The 14,988-nt window shown below is 42.7% G+C and overlaps 1 protein-coding gene and 1 pseudogene across 1 annotated transcript; one reads left to right on the top strand and one right to left on the bottom strand.

The window, feature by feature from the left end:
- LOC110529632 overlaps positions 1 to 9,408 on the bottom strand; it is a 48,518-nt pseudogene extending 39,110 nt beyond the window's left edge.
- An 832-nt stretch (positions 9,409 to 10,240) lies between these two features.
- LOC110488417 (sphingosine 1-phosphate receptor 1) lies at positions 10,241 to 14,084 on the top strand. Its single transcript, XM_021560677.2, has 2 exons — positions 10,241 to 10,410; positions 11,205 to 14,084. The coding sequence occupies exon 2, from the start codon at positions 11,401 to 11,403 to the stop codon at positions 12,517 to 12,519; it is 1,119 nt and encodes a 372-aa protein (XP_021416352.2). The 5' UTR covers positions 10,241 to 10,410; positions 11,205 to 11,400; the 3' UTR covers positions 12,520 to 14,084.
- The last annotated feature ends 904 nt before the right edge of the window (positions 14,085 to 14,988 follow it).

Here is a 14,988-nt window from a genome sequence, read left to right as displayed (position 1 = left end):
CCCCATCCTTGTCGAGGGCGCACCTATCTACAGGGTCCGTAAAATCTTGGACATGCGTCCTCGGGGCCGTGGTCATCAGTACCTAGTTGACTGGGAGGGGTACGGTCCTGAGGAGAGGAGTTGGGTTCCCTCTCGGGACGTGCTGGACCGTGCGCTGATTGATGATTTCCTCCGTTGCCGCCAGGTTTCCTCCTCGAGTGCGCCAGGAGGCGCTCGGTGAGTGGGGGGGTACTGTCATGTACTGTCATGTTGTCTTGTCTCTGTCCTTTCCCTTCACCCTGTCTCCCTCTGCTGGTCGTGTTAGGTTACCTTTTCTCCCCCGCTTTCCCCCAGCTGTCCCTTGTCTCCTCTAACTACCCATTCACCCCGTTCCCCACCTGTTCCCTTTTTCCCTCTGATTAGGTCCCTATATCTCTCTCTGTTTCTGCTCCTGTCCTTGTCGGATTCTTGTTTGTTTGTGTCATTCATGCCTGAACCAGACTGCCGTCATGTTTGCTGTAACCTTGTCCTGTCCTGTCGGAATCTGCCGGTCCATCTGAGCCTACCTATGTTTGGTAATTAAAGAAGCTCTGTTTAAGTTGATTCGCTTTTGGGTCCTCATTCACGCACCGTAACATCTATGGCTAAAGATTGTGTTGCTGCCAACAATGGAGAAGATGGGGCTATCGCTTGTGCAGTTGATAGAACAAAGAATGAACAGCATTAGGGATAGCACACATCCTTGTGGCACACCGGTGTCTACAGATTACGATGTAGTAGTCTCCACTGGGTGCTTGTTTACTAAGAGCATTAACTGGGCCTTATATTGTTAACCTTTAAGTGTATCCTCATAATATCTTTGACTTCCTAGAGATCAAGGTGTTCATTGTGCCATATTCTCACTCTTTATTTATGTACCATTTGGCTGGTTGGCATTAGCTGTCTGACAGCACAGTATCTCATCAACTGAAAGACTGTGAGACATGAGGACAAAGCTAAATGATGAACACCGAGTCGAGGGGGTTTGTCACTTGGCAGAGAGTGAGCTGGATCTCCCTGTGGTCCAACACTCCACGGTGATACAGGAAGTCCCCTGGAAAGGGACCCGGACATCTATCTTTTGAGACTACAGAGAGTAGAGTTTGGCCCAATCACTACATTGTCCTCTCACAAGAGACTGACATTTTATTGAATGATTTACAGACGATTCAAGATGATAATTAATATCATTTTCATAGCACCCTGATGAAGCTTTTTAGCTGAAATGTGTTGTTTAAGTGTTTGTCTATTCAACTAATCCATTATATCAACAACTATACCGAACCTACAATTCTGCATGTTTTTTCAACAAAATCTTGGATGGTGGGACATGTGTTTTTGGCATGGAGTCAGTCAATTTTCTTCATCTCCCCAAAACTGGACAGCTAACTTAATTAATGCTTTTTTATTGTACAAATCTGAGGTTTTTAATCATGTTTACACATGATTGTTCCATTCCATATTAATGAATATATTGTGCTGGTGGATGGGTTGTAATAGTTTAAATTGAAAAGATTAGCTTGGGAAGAGCAAAACCAGCAAGCGTGCCTTTTATTTCCCAGCAGGGAGACCTCAGTGGGCCGACCCTGGTGTTTCCAAACATCACTATTGTTCCTAGTGACATCAGGTGCCAGCTGGTACTTCCACTGAATTATCCCACTTTCTTCGGAGCATCTGTAGTGGCATAGACTGTACCGTCTGGCGTCTCGCCAGAGGTTGACATTTCTCACTCCGGTTACCATTAGATTTCCCTAGAACAATCGGGGCCCATTTCAGTCCCCACCTGAGCCAAGGCAAACAGATACAACAAAGCGAGGGGTCTTCCATGTAAGGCTACGTTACAAGGGACATTCACTTTGAGAGATCATGGTACAGATGTAGGATCTTAATTTAAATCACCCTGTTGCAGGATAACTTTCCTGTAATGCAGGAAAATGTACAACCTGTAGTGTATTTGAGGTTTAAAAAGACATCTAAAGTTTGTAATTTCCACTTAGAAATTTCAAAGTGATTTTCCCTTACGAAAAATTCAACCCCTGCAAAAATGTCCATTGGTAGTATTTAGTAGTATTTATTAGGCTCCCCGATTAGCTGTTGCCGAGGCCCTTTGAGGTACAGGGAGCACAACTGCATCTCGGTCTCTGCTTTTGAGCGCCATTTCATGACAGAGAAACTACTCAGTTAATAACCCATGGATGTTAATCAACACAAAAAGGGATTCAGATAAAGTGTTCCAACTGAAAACCAGGAATTACATCCTGGGAGAGAGAGTCAGAAGTCAACAACAATAATAATCACCATGGTGATTGTAGCAATGATCATGTGTTTTGATTGAATTTTGGGTGACATGGCTGCCCTACCTTTAATGGAAGGTTCCCAGCCCTTCTAGGACTCAGGCATGTGTATGCGTTCTGACCTCACTACCTCTTTGAATAAGCCCTCCGTCACACACACACATCCTGGGTCAAGTGTTGTGGCCGGTCAGTTCGAGCCAAGCCATTGTTTAGGGGCGTCGTGCCTCTAGAAGGGACAGTGCGTACCAACAGATCCCAAGTCAGGAAATGGGGCTGGAAAATAAGACCCAGAACAGCAATTTCCATTACTCCATTTGTGAGTTCCAGTTCATCATATATTGATTGCATTGTGGCAAGTGCTGAATGTTTTATTTTAAAATCACTGAGACTGTGTTATAAAATATGTAACATGTGTTGTCTTCTGGACAATGGCGTCAAGGTTCACCTAGGTGGGGTCACTCAAACATCCTGAGACCAACAAGTCGTGGATATTTATAACCTTTCTGTTGACAGCGAGACGAAATAGTACAGGGGTACCTTGTTTTCTTATGAAAAACTGTATATAAACTGAGAAAAAAAAGATACGTCCCTTTTTCAGGACCCTGTCTTTCAAAGATAATTAGTAAAAATCCAAATAACTACAGATCTTCATTGTGAAGTTTAAACACTGTTTCCCATGCTTGTTCAAAGAACCATAAACAATTAATGAACATGCACCTGTGGAACGGTCGTTAAGACACTAACAGCTTACAGACGGTAGTTAATTAAGGTCACAGTTATGAAAACTTAGGACACTAAAGAGACCTTCTACTGGCTCTGAAAAACACCAAAAGAAAGATGCCCCGGGTCCCTGCTCATCTGCGTGTACGTGCCTTAGGCATGCTGCAAGGAGGCATGAGGACTGCAGATGTGGCCAGGGCAATAAATTGCAATGTCCGTACTGTGAGAAGCCCAAGACAGCGCTACAGGGAGACAGGACAGACAGCTGATCGTCCTCACAGTGGCAGACCACATGTAACACCTGCACAGGATCGGTACATCCGAACTTCACACCTCGTGTGGCAACAACAACTGCCCGAGTTACACCAGAAACGCACAATCCCTCCATCAGTGCTCAGACTGTCCGCAATAAGCTGAGAGAGGCTGGACTCAGGGCTTGTAGGCCACCAGACATCACCGGCAACAACGTCGCCTATGGGCACAAACCCACCGTCACTGGACCAGACAGGACTGGTAAAAACTGCTCTTCACTGACAAGTCGTGCTTTTGTCTCACCAGGGGTGATGGCCGGATTCGAGTTTATCGTTGAAGGAATGAGTGATACACACTGCTCTAGAGCAGGATCGATTCGGAGTTGGAGGGTCCGTCATGGTCTGGGGCGGTGTGTCACAGCATCATCGGACTGAGCTTGTTGTCATTGCAGGCAATCTCAACGTTGTGCGTTACAGGGAAGATATCCTCCTCCCTCATGTGGTACCCTTCCTGCAGGCTCATCCTGACTTGACCCTCCAGCATGACAATGCCACCAACCATACTGCTCGTCCTGTGTGTGATTTCCTGCAAGACAGGAATGTCAGTGTTCTGCCATGGCCAGCGAAGAGCCCGGATCTCAACCCCATTGAGCAAGTCTGGGACCTGTTGGATCAGAGGGTGAGCACTACGGCCATTCCCCCCAGAACTGTCTGGGACCTGTTGGATCGGAGTGTGAGCACTAGGGCCAATCCCCAAGAAGTGTCCGGGAACTTGCAGGTGCCTTGGTGGAAGAGTGTGGTAACATCTCACAGCAAGAACAGGCAAATTTGGTGCAGTCCATGAGGAGCAGATGCACTGCAGTACTTAATGCAGCTGGTGGCCACATCAGATACTGACTGTTACTTTTGCTTTTGACCCCCCTTATGTTCAGGGACACATTATTCCATTTCTGTTAGTTACATGTCTGTGGAACTTGTTCAGTTTGTCTCAGTTGTTGAATCTTATGTTAATACAAATATTTACACGTTAAGTTTGCTGAAAATAAACACAGTTGACAGTGAGAGGACGTTTCTTTTTTTGCTGAGTTTACATGAGTCAGAGTTTTATATGTAGCAATATCTCCATTTTAGATGTGATAACAGAGATCTGCCAGCATGGAATTCATTCCTTCATAAACAACATCCAGTTTGGTTTGTACCAGGTCTTGAAAGGCAGGCTTTGGTTTGCCACTGACCAATCCTTACGCTCCAGAGCATTGAGTAATAGTAGACCTCTTTGGATCATCATCGATCATTTGTGTTTTGAAGTTTCAAAGACACAGACTCATTGAAAGTTGGATTCAAACCAAAAACTAGACATTACAATGTAGTGTTTGCTGCAACCTTGGCCTGTTAGCTAAGCTCAACTTGGGGTAGGACTGAACTAATTGTCCATGGGGTATTTTTACATGGCAGTTCAGGGCAAGTGACCAAGACTCATGACCTGTCCAAATCCCATTTCCTGTGCAACTGAAAGACTCTCAAAATCAGAGAAAAGATGACGAGAAAGAGAAGAGTTGTGAAGGGGGCGTTCCTCCGACAAAAGACTTTCGTCTGAATGCAGTTCACCCTTTTCAGAGCTTGGCATAGTTTACTAAGCACCATGGCGACATGCTGAAGAACTAGCAGTGTCAATGCGCCTGTGTCATAACATTCTCCTGGGTACCTTAAGAAAAACTCCACTGGAGGAAGTGAATTTTCCCAAAGTTACGGTAATGTTAGATTCATCAGAGAGAAACACACTATGACGTGACTGGAATCTTAAGATGTGTTTAGGTGGTCGAGTGCATAGTTCTTTACTTCTGCCTATAACAGTTTTAGAGACCAAACTTGACAGAGAGCTTCACAAAATATAGCCTATCACCTGATTCCAAACCAATGCTTTTTTTGGAGAATAGTTCCAATTAGATAGATGGTGGGAGTGGCACAGTTCTCTAGAGTTTCCAGTGAGGGATGGAGATGATGTCCTTCCACAGTTTACATTCTAATGTCAGTCAGCAAGCCCTGCCAATGGCATGGGTTTGGATGCCACTTCTGACACCATGTTATGTTATAAGCTATATGGATGAGACCGAGAGACGTGTCAAGGTAACAGGAAGTTATATGGAAACAATACAGGACATGCATCTGGGTCTTTGAACTTCGACCAATATAGAATTAACCCTTTACAGGACAATGATTTTGCCTGAAATAATCATCAAACTAATCATGACAAAGACCTGTGTACAGTAGCCATTAACCTTTCTGAATATGATTATCCATGACAGTCAAAAATAAGAGTATACGGCTTGCCATGTCAGAACTAGAGAAAATTAACAAGCAAGTGGGGTGAAAAATAAATGGTGGTCTATTAGGTACGACCAAAACATAGTTTGCTTGATGTTACTAAATATTGCAATGCACACATTCATATTTCCTATTCTACTTTAACTCCAGAGAAACCAATCAAAACAGAAAGATGTATTTAATTCCTGCAGAGATTATTACTAGGAAAGACTTTTCTGCTTGAATCTTTTCCACTGAAGCTGACAGATCATATTAAGAGCTCCCATAACTGGATTGAACCCCACAGTTTGATAACGGAAGACTAGTGATTTCTCTGTAGCTTGTTCTCACTTCTCCCCTCCCCGTTCAAGATCTGTGTGTGGTTTGGTGAGTGCGTGTGGTTATTTTTTTATTCTTCTGCATTTAAAACACAAAGCATTCTTTTGTCGGACCAATCTGCAAAGGCCCTCTAAAAGCCAAAAGGCTTACGCTGAGCTGGATCACGTCACGCTCTGATTTGATGCCCACGACAACAAATGGAGGTTCTTACTCTTTTGTTGTACTTACTTGTGTGTGGCCAGTTGCATGTCCAGGAACACAGATGTATATGATACATGCATTTTCAAAAGTTTCAGAAAACTATGTCACTTTCTCATGGAGCCAAAATGGTTCCAGTATTCCACACAGTCCTGGCATGTCCAGAACAGTCTCCATCTTATAGACCTTCTGTTTTTTTTGTATTGTTTTTAAAAATGTAACTAGGCAATGGTGGTTAACCCTGAGCATTTAGCTACTTCTCAAGGCTTTCCCCAATGCTCACTTTAATGATGCTCGTGCTGTAACAAATCATTTTACTGAAATAACCAGCGGTCCTCAATTACTGTTAGCTTTGCAAAGCCTCTATCACAACACCTAATGAACAGCAACAATGTTGACCATCCCAGTCCTGCATTTGCTGATGAATCCCTCCCTTTGAGAATGAAGCTCCCATGATTTATATGTCAATCAAATGGAAAAGACTGAAGTGTCAATGTCAACCATTTTACTCTAGGGGGTGAGAGACATTCCTGGGACTTCACAGCTAGCCATGACGTGAAGAACATGTAACATATGCCTTGAAATCTCACCCCATATTGTACTTGGCATCACATTTTATTTGTTATTTAGCAGATAGTGTTATATAGAGTGACTTACATTTTTTAAATACTTGTTCCCAGTGAGAATGGAACCCAGAACCCTGGCATTGCAGACACAATGCTCTACCAACTGAGGTACACAGGACCACATCTCATTGTTGTGTCTACTGATCATGCCATTGCATACTGTTTGTCCTTACAGGTTAACACAGACTCTTAAATGGTGATAATCTCAATTGCATGCTCTGTAGGCCTTCCTCTGTTTGGGTGATACATAAAATGGGAACATGCTCATCTAAAATTAAATAATTCAATGCATTGTATTGATCATCCTAAGTTTTTTGACCTGCCAGCATTGTCCTTTTGACCTGCATTTTGATGACAGTGCTTCTGTATGTGGCCTTTATGGTTAGTATAACTATGTTTAGTGTGGGCCTGATTCGCGCTATCTATACCGACTGTGAGAACCGGATAGAGGAAGGAGAAAAGGTATATTTTTTTAGGGCATTGGAAGGAAAAGGCAAGGATGTGGGGATTGTTATCTTTCGTGAAATGTTGTTCTTTCAACCCCCCTTACAACTTATATTTGACCCGGTTGAACTGGTGAAGGATTTTAGATGAGTGGTGAAGGGGTAGATGATTAGAATTGGGACTCACTTTAAATGTCTGTGCTTGAGGTTGGTCAGGGACATTGAAATCCTGCTTTAAGACTAAGTGTATTATTTTCAGTCTATTTTCAATTACTCCATCCATACTACTTGTGCTTATCCGTGTGTCTAAAATGGCACTAATAAACATCTTGATATAAGGACATACTTTGTTGCCATTTTTATTTGACTTTACACTTAGGCCTATCTAATGTAACATGAAACCCTTGGGGGCCTTGTAAAAACCTCCGGAAATGACTTTTGTTTTCTGTCCTCTCCTTCATTGACCATTTCCTGCGATCATATTCCTGTGGAATGCTTTATGAGAGCAGTGTAACGCTGTGAGTACACGCCATTGGTATTTTTTACAACCCATGACTTGAGGGAGTTCTAAAAACACCTACAGCTCCCACATGTTTTACTTCACCTCTAGGTAAATCCATCACTTGTTTGAGAGAAAGGCTTTCCTTTCCACTCCTGCTTTTCTTTTTTGGGGGGATTCCTTTTCCACACTGACATCTGACATGGTCAACAGAACAACAGTCATGTTACCAGACACTAAATTGACTTTGCTGTGTTCCATAAATGATTTGCTCCACTTAACCTGCCCTGTAGCACTTAGTCTGTTTGTTGTATTTATTGCTTTCTTTAAACAGATGATTTGCACTCAAAACTTGATTTGTCTAGCTGTCTAAACCTATGGCTATGAAGCTAAACTGCTGTGTTTAGTGTGCGTGTTGGTGTGCGTGTTAGGGTTATGGACATACACATTCGGCGAGGTTGCACCTGGAGAAGGACTGGGATAAGGATAAACCAACCAGATGCAACAGAATGAATAGATAGCAAGAAAGGGAGTGGAATGGGGTGATGGTGAGATGCCTAATTCAGCTGGCACATGGATGTAAAGAATGTCACAGTTGAATTATCATGGTGGATCAATTGGACCAATTTCAATGAGCACATCTCTTGGTTTTCCTCTAACCGTACCAGTGTGTTAACGGAGCTTGTCATGTTGGGGCCTCTCCTCTTCCTTATGGGGCCAACATTATTCACCTCCTCGACTCTCTCCTCTTGAGAGTCATGAAACGAAGTCCTTGGAGCTCAAAAGCACAGTCCTCTGTTTGTTCATTCCCCTTCTCCTTTCTTCCTCTCGCCCCTCCACATGGCAGTGGGACTTCCCAAAATAAAGACCATGTCTCTCTCTGCAAGCAGGCTTGTGATCTCACTTGGTTTGATGGTCCAGAGAGCTGACAGCGATGGTGCCAACGCTCGCTCACAGACAACCTACTGGAGCAGGGATATAGATATTATCCCCCTGTCAAAGAATTCAGCAACGAGACCTCTTGAAGGAAGTTTTCCATGTTATCCTCTTTCCTTTGAGTTATTTTCCTCTCTCTTTGCTCTCTTTCTCACACAGACACAAACACGTAAGGATTTCCCCCCACTAATGCAAAGTAAAAAAAAAAAAATGTCATTAATGCAAGAACATTTGATGTTGTGATTGCATAGGCCTAAGTATACATCCTCTGAGGCAATACTTGGTGAAAACAGCTTTGGCAGCAATTACAGCCGTGAGCATTTTCTGGTTAAATCATTCCCAATACATAATGCAGCCACCATCATGTTTGAAACTAAGGGTGGTTTTGAAACACACACACACACACACACACACACACACAAACACACACACACACGTTAATGGGCAGAAGACATGGAGCACAGGGGACGGAGCTGGGACTCTGGGAGCACAGGGGACGGAGCTGGGACTCTGGGAGCACAGGGGACGGAGCTGGGACTCTGGGAGCACAGGGGACGGAGCTGGGACTCTGGGAGCACAGGGGACGGAGCTGGGACTCTGGGAGCACAGGGGACGGAGCTGGGACTCTGGGAGCACAGGGGACGGAGCTGGGACTCTGGGAGCACAGGGGACGGAGCTGGGACTCTGGGAGCACAGGGGACAGAGGGGGGTTACTCATGGAGCACAGGGGACAGAGGGGGGTTACTCATGGAGCACAGGGGACAGAGGGGGGTTACTCATGGAGCACAGGGGACGGAGGGGGGGTTCTCAAGCACATATAGCTTGACTTAATTTGGTGAAGGGGGCGTCATCAGGAGGTGGAATAATGTGCACAGCTGGTGCATTCCCAGAGATAAAAGCACAATTAATTCTGATAACTGAATTTATTAATGGTATTTTTGTATCATTATTGTTTTGTTATAATTACTACCACAATGACTGCTGGCTTTGCAAATACTTAAAGTAATAGTAGGAGAGGTATCATAATAATTATTCATCTGTGTGCATTTGAATATCTAAATTCATGTTAGTAAGCATACTAAATCAACTGCGCCACATCGTCAGGACAGACGTTGGTATTTTTAGGCAGGCTATTCTGTTCAGATTACAATGGAGGAACATTTGGGTTGAAGCCATAATCATCTTCCCATGGATATGAAAACTATCTACACAATCTATATATCTATCTATCTAGTAACTCAGATTATTACTACACTATTACCATTTTACAATGTAATCTCTTGTATGTACCTGGTCATTTATGCATTTTAAAATAAAGTGCAACGCAAATGGCCATATCAAAGCACCACTTCATTAACAGACGCTAAATAGCTTGAACGCACATACATTTGACAAATATATATATATATATTTTTTACACTGATGTCATTGCCTATATTAATTTAATGTATGTGTTTTTGTGGAAAATTGGAAGAATTTCTAAATGTAAGGCACACTAAATTTAGAAATTCTAAATAAATGTATTCTCTGTGAATTTACTGCTGGACAACGCGACTGGGAAGGTATGAGAGGGGAGGGTTGAGTTGAGTGGGTTGAACTGACAAAAATATTCGCTTTTACTTCGCCTATCTTGCGCACCGTGCTCAGTCCATGGGATCACTGTGGGGAAACAACTCAGCCACTGGGAAAGACACAAAAAGGTTTCTTACTTAGCAAATTGTACCAATATAAAAGGTTGACACTTGTAAAGAATATTCGCATTGATGACGACTATTATTAAAGGTAAGGAAACATGACATTGACACAATTTCTAGATTTGATCAATGTATTTGGCCTAATTATGTGTCTGGCCATCAGTATTAGTAGGTTATGAAGAATTCTGTAACAACAAAAATACTATTTGCTTTCTAAAGTAATTTAAGATCATATCTTAAATAGGCCTACAGAAGAAATTGAAAAAACATGTATGAACAAAAATAACGTTAATCTTGCTCATCACTTGCCCATGAGTTTTAAACGCATTTCAAGTGAATGTTAATGTTAATGTGAATGTTAGATAGTTTTGGAAGTTAGTTCTTGCAAGTTTGTTCTGAAGTTCATGGATTTTTTTTTTATAGCTTACTTCATAGTTTACCAATGCGTCACCCCCATCTAATTCTTAGCCCAGTTCAGAATTAGAATAGCCTATTATGATGGTAATATGCATCATCGCGATACTTTTCCATCTTGTGGAATTCAGCACACAGTTCAGAATCAGGTATCATGATCGTCATGTCCATAAAGGGCCGATCTGGGTCCGACTTTTCTGATTGTTTGCTTTATCACATATTCAAAAAGAAAATAGATTTATCCTCAACTCTTTTACAAAATAATTGCCTCGTTTTTATGTTCACTTGTTTTTAGAAGGACTTTTGTTCTGTCTTTGTCTTTTGTTCGATTAGCCTACTGAATACTCAATCACCATTCCATATAAAAATGAGCTAGTAAATAGATTTAATTTTAGGAGTCATAAAAAAAATCTACAACAAAACATTTTCTCATGACTGTTCTAAATTGGTATTTTCTATTTTTTCCAGGAGTTTCATGATTGGGTCCAAGGACATTCTCAGAATATCCTGTGGCATTGAGGATTATTTGATTTGAGCGTCTGCAATGACAACCCATCAAGCGTGTAGGATTACCATTGCCAGCTGTGCCTTGACTCACCAGCTCCACTCAATGGACTAAAATCTTGAACTAAAGAATTTGGGGGATTTCATTAAAAACAGAACCATGGGTGACTCCATGTATTCTGACTTGATAGCCAGACACTACAACTTCACAGGGAAGCTCCGGAAAGTTGAGCAAGATTCCAGGCTCAAAGCGGACTCTGTGGTTTTCATCATTGTATGTTGCTTCATTATTCTTGAGAATGTCTTGGTCCTACTTACTATTTGGAGGACCAAGAAGTTCCACAAGCCCATGTACTACTTTATTGGGAACTTAGCTTTATCAGACTTGCTGGCTGGGGTGGTGTACACTGCCAACATCCTGCTGTCAGGTGCCAACACATACAAACTGACCCCCACACAGTGGTTCTTCCGGGAGGGTAGTATGTTTGTGGCCCTGGCAGCCTCAGTCTTCAGCCTGTTGGCCATCGCCATTGAGCGCCACCTCACCATGCTGAAGATGAAGTTACACAACAATGGCAACACGTGCCGTGTCTTCATGCTCATCAGCACCGTGTGGCTGATTGCAGCCATCTTGGGCGGCCTGCCCATCATGGGCTGGAACTGCATCCAGAGCATGCCCAGCTGCTCCACCGTACTGCCGCTCTACCACAAGACCTACATCCTGTTCTGCACCACCGTCTTCAGCGTCATCCTCATGGCCATCGTGGTGCTGTACGCGCGCATCTACGCCCTGGTGCGCACCCGCAGCCGCAAGATGGTGTTCCGCAAGGTCTCCAACGGCCGCGGCGGGGGTAGCGCTAGCAGCAAGAGCTCTGAGAAGTCCATGGCCCTGCTGAAGACCGTGATCATCGTGCTGAGCTGTTTCATCGCCTGCTGGGCCCCACTCTTCATCCTTCTGTTGCTGGACGTGGCCTGCAACATCCGCATGTGCCCCATCCTGTACAAGGCCGAGTGGTTCCTGGCCTTGGCCGTGCTCAACTCGGCCATGAATCCCCTCATCTACACACTCACCAGCAACGAGATGCGTCGCGCCTTCCTCAAAACGCTCCTGTGCTGCAGCGTCTGCACCCAGTCCTCCGGCAAGTTCTCCAAGCCCATTATTGGTGCAGAGTTCAGCCGGAGCAAGTCGGACAACTCGTCCCACCCCAATAAGGATGAGCCGGAGTACTTGCCAAGGGAGACCATCGTATCCTCTGGGAATATCACCTCCTCTTCTTAAAGAGCCTTCTGGACTGTTGTGTGAAAAGTAGCTCCACTGCTTAGGAAGTGTGGATGTATATATGTTTTTGTGTAGTGTGCAAGTGTGTTTGTACATTATGTATATAAATGTGTATACGTTGTGTGTGTGTGGTTTTGTTGCCCTGTGGATGTGTGGATGTACAGTATGTCAGTTTGTACAGTAAGTTGCCTCTTCAGTTTCCATTTGTTTTATCACTTCACAAAGTGTCTGTCCATGTCAGAGAGTAGAGATGTAGAGTTTGTCTTCTTCTCCCCTCACACCTTGGACTGCCAGCACTGATCTGAATTTGTTCATATTCAAAAGACAATGGGAAGCACACACACCCAAACTATAAACCTGATTTACAGTATAGCACCTAAATTGTAAACCTGGCTTACAGTGTAGCACCTAAACCCTAAACCTAATTTATAGTATAGCACCTAAATTGTAAACCTGGCTTACAGTATAGCACCTAAACTATAAACCTGATTTACAGTGTAGCACCTAAACTATAAACCTGATTTACAGTGTAGCACCTAAACCCTAAACCTAATTTATAGTATAGCACCTAAATTGTAAACCTGATTTACAGTGTAGCACCTAAACCCTAAACCTAATTTACAGTATTGTACCTAAATTGTAAACCTGATTTACAGTATAGCACCTAAATTGTAAACCTGGCTTACAGTATTATGAGAAGAAGACGTTTTTGTCAAAGGTATTTTTTGTATTTAGTACAGCACTTGTTGTAAAAGTGCTAAATAAGAACCATCAACCCATTATAGGCGTTTACTGATTCTCTATAATGGGTGTTGATGGAAGAGTAAAAATTGTTTGTAGTGCTTATTGTTCTTATTGAAATATTTAAGAAATACAATGAATGAAGTGCTTGTGTATCTTCGACTTAACTCTGAAGGCTAGTACAATGTCAATTCTACCCCCTGATTGAGAATGTATTTTGGACTTGTTATTTGGTTTATTTCAATCTCATTGGATAAAGTTCTTTGTAGCAAAGCAATGTAGTTGCAATAATAATTTATATTCAAAAGCAAAAAAGGCGTTTGGTTTGTGTGACAAAGGTTATCTTTTTTATCCAGTCATGATTTTATTGTCCTTTCTGTTTCACTTTTAGATGAAGATACCGTAGCTCCAGCCATTCAACATATTTGTCTGTCCCTCAGTTACCACTCTCAAAAATCATTTCAACTCTCGTGAAAACCAGCATGCCCCTGTAATAGGGAAGGTCATGAGGTTGAAAACAAAAAAAGATTGATGTCAAAGGATAAGCAATAGCACTGGTCCATTCCTGAAAGTACCGAGCCCAATAATTACTTACATTTTCATAACGGAATAAGTTAATGACAATGGGCACACACATCACCAATAGCTCACTGGAATCCTCCCATATAGATTTGTTGTTAAGAGCACCGTTAAACACCCATGGACAAGTACAATGTCGCTTTTCAGGGGTCACGTAATCACAGTTTGCCAAACTCCCATGTGGACCCAAGTCATATTTGGCACGTGTTTTGGTTAGCTCTTAATAAATATTGTAAATCAAAAAATTGTATTGTTGTCTTCTCTTGTTGTCTTTTCTTAACAGACAGGCTCAGTACAGAATGTTGTGACATTAAAGAAAAAACATATTTTTGTAACATAAGTTGTCATATTGTTAAAGTTGTCAAAGTTGGGTTAAATGAGGGGTTCCGACTATGTTCTGCCACCTAAAGGTGGGGGACAGTAGAGGGAATTGGATAAATATCTGTTAATAATAGGCTAGTCATCTGAAAGCAACTAGTTTGGGGGACAGGTCCAACAACTTACCCAGCTGTTTCAACAGCAGTCCTGAATAGGGTTGCAAAATTCCAGGAACTGCCTCTGGAAGTAACGTCAGCACAATAACTGTTTGTCGGGAGCTTCATGAAATGGGTTTCCATGGCCGAGCAGCCACACACAAGCCTAAGATCCCCATATGCAACGCCAAGGGTCAGCTGAAAACACTACCTGCCTCAATGCATAGTGCCAACTGTAAAGTTTGGTGGATGAGGAATAATGGTCTTGGCCTGTATTTCATTGGTCGGGCTAGGCCCCTTAGTTACAGTGAAGGGAAATCTTAACGCTATAGCATACAATAACATTCTAGATTATTCTGTGCTTCCAACTTTGTGGCAACAGTTTGGGGAAGGCCCTTTCCTATTTCAGAATGACAATGCCTCCGTGCAGTAAGCGAAGTCCATACAGAAATGGTTTGTCAAATGAGATGTTCGACAAGGAAGTGTCAACATACTCATGTAGTGTATATATAAAACACAGGTAAATCCCGTTTTTGACTGCACTGGGCCTTTAAAGTCTATGGGGAGGCAAACTCAAGTCGTGCTGGATTATGATAAGATACTTAGCGCCTCCCTGTGGCTATCTGCTGTTATTGCTTCATAAAGTTGTTTTTTGGTACAACATTTACATTTCTTT

This window comes from Oncorhynchus mykiss, chromosome 1 (assembly GCF_013265735.2).
Source record: "Oncorhynchus mykiss isolate Arlee chromosome 1, USDA_OmykA_1.1, whole genome shotgun sequence".
NCBI lineage: Eukaryota > Metazoa > Chordata > Actinopteri > Salmoniformes > Salmonidae > Oncorhynchus > Oncorhynchus mykiss.
The sequence above is the reverse complement of the archived record's forward strand: the minus strand, read 5'-3'. Positions and strand labels throughout refer to the sequence as shown.